At 39.7% G+C, this 13219-nt stretch overlaps 1 protein-coding gene across 1 annotated transcript; it reads left to right on the top strand.

Moving 5' to 3' along the window:
* Window positions 1–143: 143 nt before the first annotated feature.
* On the top strand, window positions 144–13158 carry stra6l (STRA6-like). The gene is made up of 18 exons (XM_052126253.1): window positions 144–299; window positions 1256–1316; window positions 2840–2940; window positions 3061–3191; window positions 3468–3588; window positions 3937–3982; window positions 4128–4256; window positions 7642–7709; window positions 7798–7909; window positions 8069–8225; window positions 8497–8572; window positions 8696–8777; window positions 8922–8970; window positions 9414–9531; window positions 9753–9872; window positions 10067–10230; window positions 11195–11341; window positions 11507–13158. The coding sequence occupies exons 1-18, from the start codon at window positions 244–246 to the stop codon at window positions 11725–11727; spliced, it is 1959 nt and encodes a 652-aa protein (XP_051982213.1). The 5' UTR covers window positions 144–243; the 3' UTR covers window positions 11728–13158.
* The last annotated feature ends 61 nt before the right edge of the window (window positions 13159–13219 follow it).

Genomic DNA, 13219 nt, shown 5'->3' with positions numbered 1-13219 from the left:
CTCTAGTTCAACAGTAAGCCTTATCTATGTTTGTACTGTTATTACAGAGTAACAGCTCAGTCGATAAAACACACATCTACCTCAGAGAGAGAGAGAGAGACAGAGAGTTCCACTTGTGTGTAGCCAAGGTCAAAAGTCGTCCTGTCATGTGACCACATAGCCTATCTATATCCTTATTGATGAAGTGAAAGACTTGCTTCATATCAGTGTATTGCTGCTAGCGTTTGGTCCATAAGAGAAGTTATGGAAGTCCCCCAAATGAAGAACGGGAGTCATCAATACCCTCAGGAAGACATCATGTGAGTAACTTCTGCTTTTGACAGTAGTGACTGTGTGTAGAGTTTATTTGACATCAATAGTAGGCCTAAACTTAAAATGAAAATTGTGCCATCATTCACTCACCCTAATGTCATTCCAAACCTGTATGACTTACTTTCTTTTGTGGATCCCATGAAGAAATATTTTGAAGAATGTTTATGCTGCTTTTTCCACCATTTTGTTTTTATATTTCTCTTTATTTTATTTTGACATTTTAAATTTTTTCATTTCTCCCCTCATACAATGAAAGTGAATGGTGACTGAGGTTGTCAGTCCGTAACATTCTGCCAAACATCTACTTTTGTGTTTCATGGAAGAAAGTCACACAGGTTTGGAATGACATACGGGTGGGTAAATAATGACTATTATGAATAATTAATTTTTACATTTGGGCGAACTTTCCATTTAATTAATAATCTATTAATTAAGCACACCACAGAAACACAATTTAACTGATACATTACAAAAATAGACAAGTATACACTTGAAAGATACTTTGGATGTTGCACGCTGTTATGTGAAACACATTCTTTATCGACTGGACAAGATAATAGTAGAAATGGCTAAAATTACCCTTAAAGAGCAGCAACAATAAGCCAAAATAAGTTATTGATAAGGGGCACTGTTTTTAGGTCACTGGTGGGTGATAAACCTTATCTGTCGATATCCAAATTATGTTTTTAGGACACTTCACCTACTTATATAAAAACAATAAAATTGATAACACTGATGGTATTTAACCTAACAATAATGCTCACATGATGGTTTTCTTAGGTAACTGGGTCACTTTAAACAATCATATTGTTTGACAATTTAAAGCTGTCTTGATTCAGATTCATATTCTAAATTCTATTATATTCATGCATAATGTATATTCATGCTGTGCTCTACCACTCCCATTTTATTTTTCATTTATCTTTTTTTCTCTTTCTCTCAGGGAGGGATGTCAGAATGGAATTTCAATAGATTTGTTCCTGCACTGTTCTCTCGTTCCTGCTGTGAGTAATGCATTTAACAGACAGAAGCATTTCCCCTCTCCCCTAGAACAGGAAGTGATGCTTCTCTGTCAGATAAGAATATCTGGTCCACATGATTACATGAATATTAGACAGGATAACCTCTGTTCAAAATAAAATTACGAGTTCAAATCCAAAGCAGACTGCTTATGTGATCATATTCCAACAAACCAGTTATCTAATATTTACTCTATTATGAGTACGTGGGAGAGTTGTGATTAAAGACTTAAAGGGATAGTTCACTCAAAAATGAAAATTCTCTCATCATTTATTCACCCTAATGACATCTCAGATGTGTATGACTTTCTTTAATCTGCAGAACACAAATTAAGATTTTTAGAAGAATATCTCAACTCTGTATGTCCATACATTGCAAGTGAATGGTGGTCAGAACTTTGAAGCTCCAAAAAAGCATATAAAGGCAGCATAAAAGTAATTCTTATGACTCCAGTGGTTAAATCCATATCTTTAGAAGCAATATGTATGCATGGGTGAGAAACAAATCAATATTTAAGTTCTTTGTTTACTATTAATTCTCCTCCCTGCCCAGTTGGTGGTGATATGCAAAAGAATGCAAATCGCCAAAAACAAAAGAATGTGTAAGTGAAAGTGGAGATTTATAGTAAAAAAAAGTACTTAAATATTGTCCGTTTCTCACCTACACATATCATATTGCTTCTGAAGACATATATTTAACCACTGGAGTCATAACAATTACTTTTATGCTCTTTTATATTCTGACCACCATTCACTTCATTGCATAGGCCTACATAGCTGAGATATTTTTCAAAAAATCTTCATTTGTGTTGAGCAGAAGACAGAAAGTCCTACACATCTGAGATGACATGAAGGTGAGTAAATGATGAGATAACTTTTATTTTTGGGTGAACTATACCTTTAACACAACTTAAAAATTTGGATTGGAATTCCAATGGAATGTGCACATTTCTAAACAAATGTTTGGAGTGCTAGAGTAGCAGTAATTCAGCCAGCAAACATGGTTGCTCTGGTCGGTGTTTAGTGCAAAAGTCAAAATATCTGTTTCGTGAGTGCTGTTGAACATGCACTGGCCAGGAAACCACTGTCATGTCCATGTGTAATTTTGAATTCTCCATTGAAATGCAAGATCATGCGTGCAGTGATTGAATGGAAGAATTCGTTTTCATAAATAATGTGGAGAAAAGATCAGAATCGAATTATGTAGTAGCATACACTACTACCAATCACAACTCGCTTATACCTCATATTTTATGACGATGCTTCAAGTTTTTAAATCGGAAGAATGAGTCTGGTAGTACCCTGGTAGTCAAGGGCCCCTGGGCACTGGCCCCATTGGCCCGGTCGGTAATCCATCCCTGGGCATAAGTGTTCCAAGACTTTTTGGGATGACTATATAAATTTGTGTTCACCTCTGCTTTATAATCAGAATAATTATATTATTAGATCATTAGGCTTGTCTCACAGTGTGTTTGTAATGTGTGTGTTTAATTTTTTCTGTGTTTCAGATCTGCATTGTTGTTCTCCTCTCCTTTGTACAGCGTAGAGCAAGGGGTCAGCCCTTTGAGGAGCGCTTTCCATATCTCAGGGGTCGATTTGGCATTGTGGTGTGAGTGATCTTTTATGTATTTTTTTTACCAAAGTGTACAATATAGGTCTTATTTAAATATTTTTCCCTGTTTCAAGACTCTAATATTTGACTTATATTGGAGATGTTTTTTTTTCTTAGGCCTCTGGATTTCATTTGCAGCCTAAGTAATCGATGGTCTTATGGTTTTGCATTTGGTGCTATTGCTCCCAGTGTGCTTCAGCTGTTCTCTGAATCATACACCCCGTTTCCTGTGCCTAACTGGGCAAGAGGTACATAGCAGTTTATAGAGTACTACACACTGTAAGTGACCTAATGTATCACATTTTTATGTTTTCTGTGCTTTCACGTTATAATGAGACTATGCATCGTAGAACATTTCACCTGGACTTTGCTATAGATGTGAAATCTGTGTGTTCTATTCTATTGCACTATCCCATGATGCTCTTTACAGTCCTACAAAAAAATAAGTGTAATTGAAATGTACCATTCTCCCTATATAATCGGAGGAAATTTACTATGGAATTACCTTTGTGTCTCTCATTCAGCACTTCTTTACCTGGTGGGAGCAACTGAAGTTGGTGTGGCCTACCTGCCATTCTTTGCTTGTCTATCAACACCACACCGAGCACTAGGAGGGGTTTTAGGTCTTTTGTACACCCTCATCTGGTACATTAAAATGAAACTAAAATGAATGAAACTAATGCTCGAAAGAGCATTAACCTTAAAAATAAACATCTGTTTTAAATCTTACATTCGCTTTTTATGACCCTATCTATTAGGTTTAGGGTAGGGATAGAGCACTAAAACCTGATGTGTTTGGGAGAACATTTAACTTAGTTTTAGCACAACACAGTGTACATTTCACCTCGAAACTGCTGCGATACGTGTGATGAGCCACGTTATATCCTTTTGCAAAAAGACATTTTTATGAGCTCAAGCTGTTGATGTCATAAATATAAATATATTTAGGGTTGTTCATTTAACTGTTGAATCTGTCTGTTGTTTGGATTTCAGGCTCATTGTGAGACTGTATGACACAATAAGCTGTCCATCTGGAAGGGTTGGTTAATATTATTAATTATTAACTTATATTATGAAGTTTATGTTCACATGTTAGCTATAAATCTGTGATAGTGTCTCTGGACTATAATTTATAGGTGTGATTGCTGATAAATAAAGTATCGAATGCATTTTGTTTGTTGCAGGTTTTAGGCAGTTATGAGAAATATATCATCTTGTGGCCATTCTTCCTGTGTTTGTGTTTCCTGCTGGGTCGGTTTGTGTATATCATTGTGAAGGCAGTAAGAATCCGCATGCAACTACAAGCTGATGAGGTCAGACCCTAAGACAGTTTTGATGAAATTTATGTTATGTTGCAGTAGTTTTCGTTTTGAATTGTGGACATGGTCTAAATCCACAATTTGCTTAAAGTCAACATGAAACAGCATCCCAACCATTGATATATATAAAACTGGATTGTTAATGATGTCATATAAGTGAAGCCACTGCGTGGCCATATTGTTATGCCCAAACATTCCAACATCCCTATTGACTTAATAGGAAATCATCTCATTTCAGCAAGTAAACATTATTCATTCAATTTTATATCTGAAATCTGCATGTACATCCCTACAACGCATACGTCCTACACATGTAATAATTTTTCCTATTTCTTGAAAGCCAGAGTGAGTTATGTGTATCTATATGAAACAGTCTACCTCTAACAAACGTAATCAATGAACAGATCAGCCGAATGTAAACAAGTTCACTGAAACTGAGGTTAGATACAAACAGACATTTTCTTATTACAAACAGACATATTTATTGTGATAATGGAAGTGTTTGTTCAGAGTTACTTGTTTTATGTTTTCATCAAAAAGTGCCTTTTTCTCATGGTCACTTGAATAAGAGCGCGCACTCTGGCTCCCTCACGCGTAGCAAATTAAACTGATACTGATTCGACTGGAGGACTATGAATTAAACTGACTAAAGAGAGCACATCAATGGGCATTTAAGGCGATTTAGAAATCCCAGTCTGACTTTTTTAAAGTCCCTTTCAGGGGTAAGGAAGTATTGTCACCCTAAACAAGCAGATATTTTCCTACTTTACAGCTTGTGGACAGTTTTCCCGCTTACTTTGGTGATTATTGCGCTGTCCTGATAGACTGAACATCAGGGCAGGTGAATGCTTTGACATCGCGATTCGCATATATATTCTCCCTCGTAACGAATATTATCCATAACAAGCAAATCAAACATTAAACATGATTGTCACTAAAGGGAAAAATGCAACTGTCATATCCGCAGTTCGGAGATGGTGAACGTCTAGGTTACATATGTAACCTCCATTCCCTGATGGAGGGAACGAGACGTTGTGTTGAAGAAGCGACACAAGGGGTCTCTCTTGAGTGCCGAATATGCCTCTGATCTATGAAAAAAGGCCAATGGGAATAAGGCTGACAGTATTTGCATACCCTGCCCCGGACATACGGGTATAAAAGCAGAGAAATACGTCGAGTTCATTCAGGAATTTTCTGAGGGGCCAGAAATGGTCCGGCCACAACAGTGGCTCGGCTCAGCGATGTGGCCGGGAGGACACAACGTCTCATTCCCTCCATCAGGGAACGGAGGTTACATCCGTATCCTAGACATTCAATTCAAATCACGCCATGCGCTGAGCTGTGTACGTGTACTGCTGACACAAGAGCGGGCAAGTATTTCACGTGCAAAGGCGACCAGTTGTGTCAGACTGCACGTACCCTTCCCCAATGTCCCATAAAAAGTCAAACAGGTCTACCTGGGCCTTGCCGAATCATTCCCAAATCAGCTGAACCGACTGGGGGTGAAGCCTCCACTCTCCACCGGGCCAGCGTTGTCGTGACAGCGCGTCCACCATCACATTGAGGTCACCGGGGATGTGAGTGGCACACAGCGACTTGAGTCGCGGCTGGCTCCAAAGGAGGAGACATGTGGCGGGAGTGTACACCAGCTTGGCTATTTACTTACGCTACCGCGGTGGTGCTGTCTGACCTGACTAGGACATGTTTGTCTCGAACTAATGGGAGAAACTTCCGCAGGGCAAAGAAAACAGTCAGCGAGGGGACAGAGACCTGCAGAAGGGGAGGACTTTGTACTGATACGCCTGGCCGTCGAACGCGAACCTTAGGAAGGTTTGGTCGTGAAAGTACACGTCCTTCAGGTCTACTGCTGCAAACCAATCTAAATTGCGGATGCAAGTTAAGATGTGTTTTTGTGTGAGCATTTTGAACGGAAGTTTGTACAAGGCCCGGTTGAAAACTCACAAGTCCAAGATCGGCCGTAAGCCGCCACCTTTCTTGGGTAAAATGAAGTAAGGGCTGTAGAAACCCGTCTTCATCTCGGTTGGAGGGACAGGCTCTATCGCGTCTTTGAGTAGAAGAGTAGCGATTTCCGCGTGCAGGGATTTGGCATGTTCGCCGTGTACTGCGGAGAAGCGGACGCCCGTGAAGCGGGGTGGGGGCCTGGCAAACTGAATTGCGGAACCGAGTCGAATGGTCCGGGCCAGCCAGCGTGACGGGTTGGGAAGTGAAAGCCATGCATCCAAGCTCCATGCTAGGGGCACCAAAGGGATGATTATGTTTGATGTACCCGGCGGTGCTTCGCAGTGGAGCGGAGCAGGTAGTATGGCGTCGGGAGGAGCGAATGCGTCCCGAGGCTCTAGTGCTGAGAAAAGACTCAAAGCACTTACCTTGCTCCACACTCCCGGCAGGGGGCAGGTTCGTGACTGAGGAGGAGGTCCTGTAGCGGTGTTCTCTGGACTCGTCAGAACCAGCTGGCCGGGGAACAGTTGTGGGGCTGAGGGTGGAGGGTCTGCGTCCAGCGTGCCGGGACTGTTGAGGTGTGGCGGCAGAGTGCCGTGAGAAGCCATTTGCGGGCCAGGTGACCCAGAGACAAAGGAAATAGCTCTTTTACTGAGAATGTGGACACGGGGCTGCGGCAAATGAAATAAATCCAACAAAAGATTCTCCTCCCGGCCCTCCACCGGGGGACGGAGCGGTCTGCTTACCTGCTCCAGAGCTAACGTCTTGGTCCCTGAGTCGATCGTCTCAGGAGCACCTGGGAGCCTTGCGGGTCCTCGAGGGGGTCCATTAGACATGGGTGTTGACTTCCTGCGGGGTGCTCGACGTGTGGGCTGAGAGCTGGGCCCGGGCTGAGGCGGAGCAGGGCGTTTCTTCGCCACAGGAGGATGCCCTCGGCGAGCAGACGGGGCATGGCCCATGGCAGCAGGCTTGCGGTGGGGCAGGATATGTGAGATGGCCTCCGTCTGTTTCTTCACCGAGGAGAACTGCTGGGTAAAGTCCTCGACGGTGTTGCCGAAGAGGCCAAACTGGGAGACAGGGGTGTTGAGGAAGCTCAAGAGAGACCCCTAGTGCCACTTCTTCGACACAATGTCAACAGACGGGGAACAGGTGTTTTCACCTGTCAGTCATTGACGCTCTATGAGAGGTTGAGCATACTAAGATGGCCACTCGAACACTTCCAGTGGCTTCACCTCCTGCTGGCATATAACAAAGATAAACATGCAATGATGAATTGTTCACAATAAAGAACGTGTATTTAGGAAACTAAATAGGGTCAGTTTGATTTCACATTGACTTTAATTCACAGTTACAAAAAATCAACTATCTATACTAACAGATGTTGCAGTTGTTGATATTGCTTTGTTTACATGACATATAGAATGAGGAGGAGTTGCATTCTCATCAGTTCAGATATGTACAGACTCTACTGAAACGGCCTCCTGAATGGTATGCACAGATCAAACATGAACATAAATGAATCAATGTATTCATGCAGATCAGCAACATAAAAACTCACTGTTCTGTCTGCCCTCAGGATAGAAGAAAAAAGTTGGTTCCGGAGAAAAGTGTATGACTGGGATCCTCATTTCAAATTTCCTAACAGAATGATTGGCACTTCAGTTATCTCTCTGATTGGATTGTACACGGTCAGTTAGCTCTCACTAATATACACAATTAATTTAATATACAACTATGGATTAATATTTACCACTTTCAAATTGTCAATGCTCAAATGCTTCTATTCACTTTATTATTATAAAAAGTAACTTGTGAAATATAAGTTACTTGCTTATGTGTCTGTGAAGATGACCATAGCAGACTATGGCTTGAGTGACTTCGCCTTTGATAAGTTAGATGCTTTGAGGGACTCATTTGCAGAGATTGCATCATCCTGTAACCAAACAGACAACATCTTCACATCCCTCTTACCAGGGCTGAAAGAGTTCAGCAATGTTGCACGAAGTAAGATATAAGAGCTGCCTTTTTCTTTGTATTCTTTTACTTTGCTTCTGATGGATGGATGGATGGATGGATGGATGTATAGACAGACAGACAGACAGACAGACAGACAGACAGACAGACAGACAGACAGACAGACAGATAGATAGATAGATAGATAGATAGATAGATAGATAGATAGATAGATAGATAGATAGATAGATAGATAGATACCTCAACGTAGCACTTAAAAGTGTTTTAAGTTGAATTGAATTTAAATGTTTTTTGTTTCTAGAATCTTGGTTGGCGACAACTTTTTTATCCACTCTGACATCTGTTACATATACTTTTCATGTGTTAGTATGTTACCGGTATGTATACATTCTAAATGTAATAAACATTAAACATTATACCAATGTCAGTTTCATTAACAAGATGATACAGTTAGCCTCAACAGTGGACTAACCACAAGCTACTCTTGGATTGATTGGCAGGAAACATTTGAGGAGGTTGTGGAGGGGGCAGAAATCTTTTCTTCCAGAGAAGTTCCATAAGCCAAGCCCTGCAGTCAGTGTGGTAAGCAAAGTAAATGTTTCTCTCTGTCTTTCTGTCTTACTCTATAACACCTTGCTCAATCGGTTTCCTACATGGTAAATTGAAAGACAAACTAAGCCTAAGAATACATTGCTGAACGTAATGGCAAATTATTTTCTTTCTCAGGCTGCTATAACAAGGTACTCAGGCTGGCAGATTGCCTTCACACTTTGGGGTATGCAAAACTTCCCTATCAAATGTCTAAAATGTTTACTATAATAGTTTTATAATCATTTATATTCCATGGAGTCCCTTTCTCACATGACTCAACATAACCTTATATCATGCTCAGAAAATGTGGTGTGATCAGCTCACAATGTTTACCATCTGTTCAGAAAGGTCACTGCCTTTACGGACATCTATTCCTTGCATACTTTTAATACTTTTACAGGGTTTTTTTTGTCAGCTCTAAGAGTTACCCAGAAATACAGTGGGGCTTCATTACAAATTATATAATTAGCATTACAACTTCACTGAAAAGCTTTAATGATAACATGCACTTGAGCTGGCTTCATAAGTAGTGGTCTCAGACTTTTCGACTCCACTGTATATGTATGAATTTAACGATGGTTTAATGTATTAATTAAATGTATTATTTGTTCTTTTTTCTCTCTACAGGATTTCTGATAGTTCACTTTGTCCAGTTTATTTTTACTTTGCTTTTTGTGTATGGAGTTGTTTTACCAATCCATAAGGGACATTTTCTCAGCTGGCTTTCTAGTGTAGCCATAATTCTGTGAGTTCCATTAAAGACATCTCGTAACCAAATTAAGATTTCATAAGCCCGCTCATTATGCTTTAGTTTTGGACTTGCATAAAAACATATAATTTTATTGGCAACTTCATTGCACATGTTACTCTGAAATGTTATTTCATGAGCACAGCATCACTCATTGTTCTATATTTATCTGACAATAATTGTAAAGTGATTTTTTAAGCATTGTTATGTAATTGCAGGCTGACAATATTCATTGTGATAGCCATAGTGGTAGTTCAGATTGTTCTGGTTCAAATGTTCTTCCTGCAAGACAAGCTATCACCTGAGGACAAAGAGAAGCCCCTTGCACTCAACAACAGGTAGAATATCCACAATATTAGTAATAAAATATTGGCTGTAGATATGAATTGACCAAAACAATCTTTGGAAGTGCAGTTAAATCATTGGGCAAAGTAAATATAATGACAACTGCTAATAATGTATAAATGTAAACACATACAATTTTGTAGATGTTATTGCAATAACCCAATCTATTTCTCTTCTCCTTCAACAGAAAGGCGTTCCACTGCTTTAACTACTTTTTTTTCTTCTATAATGTGATTATGGGGTTGAGCAATTGCATTTTACGTCTTTTAAGCAGCGCTATTGTGGGAACATGGCTGGTATCGCGAATTGATCGGACCATCATGCAGCGGGGTTATGAGTCCATGGATCCAGGTATAGGTTCAGTTATATCTTTTGAATTATTTTTGATTGAGTGATCAAATGTTTCTCCCTTGAGTGGAACACAACTGTAAATTATTAAATTAAGTTATATTTTAAAGTAAATCAAGGTGGCTTACATTGGTTTACACTGACACCTAGTGGCCTGGATGCAGCATAATTCAAACACAGTCGTTTTCAGTTACCATTGCCATTGTAGAAATTCAGTATGCACAGTAAACCAGGATTAATTTAATCCATGAATGAAAGTGTACATTAACAGGGCAGTTACTGAGATTAAACTAGTAGTATTCCACTAGTCATGTGATGGTAACATGGCTGCCCCCGATGCGCTCCTGCGCATTTAGAATAAAATATCTTTTATAAGGTTACTGATTTGACTGAAGGCTTTATCTCACATGAGTGGTCAGGATTTTTTGTTTCAAAAGTGCTATTAATTTCTTTCGAAGTAAAAATTTTTTGCACAATGGGTCCAAAAGTCAGTGATCTCAAGAGACAATGCAACTATTTTTGTTTCAATTACAAATCATATTGTCAGCATAACTATTTGAGGGAAATAATGAACAGAAAATGAACATACATTTGAACATTTCTTTGGATTTGGTGTGGCACCTTGCTAATGACTGTGTGTATGCAAGCTAGCCTGGACAAGTTTGTGCAAAACCTGATGAATCTAGCATGATTTAAAAAAAATTCTAAAGAGTATCTTGTGTGATTCAATGGATGGAAGAAAATCTTACCTTTTATACAAAGGAACTAACATTTGAATTAATACCCTAGAAATAGTGCACACTCTGGACCACGTTTACACCTAGTATTAAGATGCATTGATCTGATAACAAGTGTTCAGCTCTAAATACAGGTGTAAATGGGCTCCAAAACATTATGGTGTCGGAACACAGTTGGACCCCACTGAATGTCAAATTAGCATTTTTAATTGTGTGACTGTTTTGTACAGGATACAGTACCTGGATAGGGATGATATTTGCTGATCACTACCATAGCAACCCTGTTATGGTGTCTTTCTGCCACCTACTGCTTGGCAAAACACTGGAGAAACGGGAACCCAGAGCGACCTCATATGAAACTTTTAGCAGTACCACAGGTGAGACAGATCAAAATATGCACGAAGAACCATAAAAGTGGGACTCATATTTCCTGAAAGATGCCTGACAAAGCGGATTGATCACCTCTCTAATATCACAGTTTTAAACACAGGCCTAAGTAGGTGCTTATAAAAAATTACTTATGCCTGTCTGATGTTTAACAGGATGTTCAGTAGGGGGCAGAGTACGCGTGCGTTGGCTGCTGCTCTACACACTTCTGAGGAACCCTGCACTCATCCTGCTTAGAAAGAGAAAAAAACAGGAACTGTATGAAAACCAAGACCCTCTCCTTTTAGCCCGAGCCATCACCTCACAGGCTCAACAAGCAGATGAGCTTGTTTTCAACAAAACTGTCGAAACAGATCCAACACAATCAAACATCTAAAAGAGCTGGGGCTCTTGAAATCAATTATTGGAGACCAGAGCAGGGTCTGGTACTCTGTAACGAAGAGTGAACTGCATCTGGACAGAGAACTGGTCTGAGTGAAAGCTGGACTCAAGAGCAGTGTGCAGGGTTCAGTTAGACTGCTTTTTGTAAGAGTTTTATATGTGTTTCTGAAACTAATTTGAGTGTCTGATTTGTTAGCAACTAAGTATTATTGGTCAAATAGTATTTTGTAATAAAAAATTTGTTTGGGTGAATTAACTTCACTGGTATATTGTGGATGCAGGGCTGTCACTTTACTGAGGCCAGGACAAACAAATAAGGGTGGGCTTCAGCTCCCATACACAATGTGTTTTTTGGCACCCTCATCACAGGAGAAAAATATAGATTCAGACAGAACACCAAAAAGGGGTGGGCACTCCACACCAGCAGGAAAGATATAGGGAGCCACTAACCTAACCCTTTGCCCAAGTAGGTATAGCTGCAAGCCGGAGATCTCCAAATGGGTATGGAATCTCCAAAAGAGGGAAGGGTTTCTCCAAAAGCGGGTTGTGCCGTCACTAAAAGGGGGCGTCACTTTATTTTCACTCAACCATATACACAAGTGCAACAGTGGGTGAAAGTCTTGGGTGCAGGTCCGAGCAACACAACAGTCAAGACATATACCAATTTACAATAAACATCAGATTTAGGTGTGTAATATTCCTTAGATGAAAGAAAGAGAATCAAAAGAAATAGATGAGTCAAATAGGATGCCAAGAATATGGTCAATACCCTGACCTCTTTTGGAGATTCTGCCCACATCACAGGGCCCTGGTCAACAAGTTATCGCCACACTATGTGTCAGATGGTGGTAACAAATGTATACCATGGTACTTTGATATACAGGATGGTACTGAATTGAAAACTCTTAATTTAAACTTTGAAATAAAATAGACCACAACTCTTTGCAAAAATGTACTGTTGGAGTAGCCTACCATGATGTAATGGCATTAGAAGGTAATGCCATGGTATTCTGATGGTACTGAATGATTACCTTTTTCATGAACTATGGTATTTACATGGAATACAAAGTACTTAAGAGAACACAAGGGTACAAGTCTAAAGAACATGGTAGTACCGCAGGACTGAGTTGTTAGTGATTTTTTGTTAGGAAGAGTGATTTTTTGTATCCAGGTATGAATGATATGTTTTCATCCAGTGATTCCTTTAATGAATAGATTTAAAGTTATTTATTATGACGCTAGTTTGTTAGTGCATGACTGTCATCAATTCGTTCTCGCAGTTGTGTTGAGTTATTTGCAATCAGTGCCTTTACAAATCAAGATCACAAACTGACTTCAATAAATACCAAGAATACATCAAATCATGCTAAATTAACTAACGTATTTGGTAACGCTAAAATCACAAGGTGATAACATGCATACGCGCTTATTTTTTTATTTATAGTTTCGCAGTTTGACCTTTGACCTCAGTTTTTCAACAGAAGAGT

The sequence above is a fragment of the Xyrauchen texanus genome, chromosome 5 (assembly GCF_025860055.1).
Source record: "Xyrauchen texanus isolate HMW12.3.18 chromosome 5, RBS_HiC_50CHRs, whole genome shotgun sequence".
NCBI lineage: Eukaryota > Metazoa > Chordata > Actinopteri > Cypriniformes > Catostomidae > Xyrauchen > Xyrauchen texanus.
The sequence above is the reverse complement of the archived record's forward strand: the minus strand, read 5'-3'. Positions and strand labels throughout refer to the sequence as shown.

Bases quoted from the DNA above. Each gene is read 5' to 3' on its own strand.
- stra6l (XM_052126253.1), top strand. From the start codon at position 244: ATGGAAGTCCCCCAAATGAAGAACGGGAGTCATCAATACCCTCAGGAA. The intron at 300-1,255 runs GTGAGTAACTTC...TCTTTCTCTCAG, and splicing joins TACCCTCAGGAAGACATCAT to GGAGGGATGTCAGAATGGAA. The intron at 3,983-4,127 runs GTTGGTTAATAT...TGTTTGTTGCAG, and splicing joins TAAGCTGTCCATCTGGAAGG to GTTTTAGGCAGTTATGAGAA.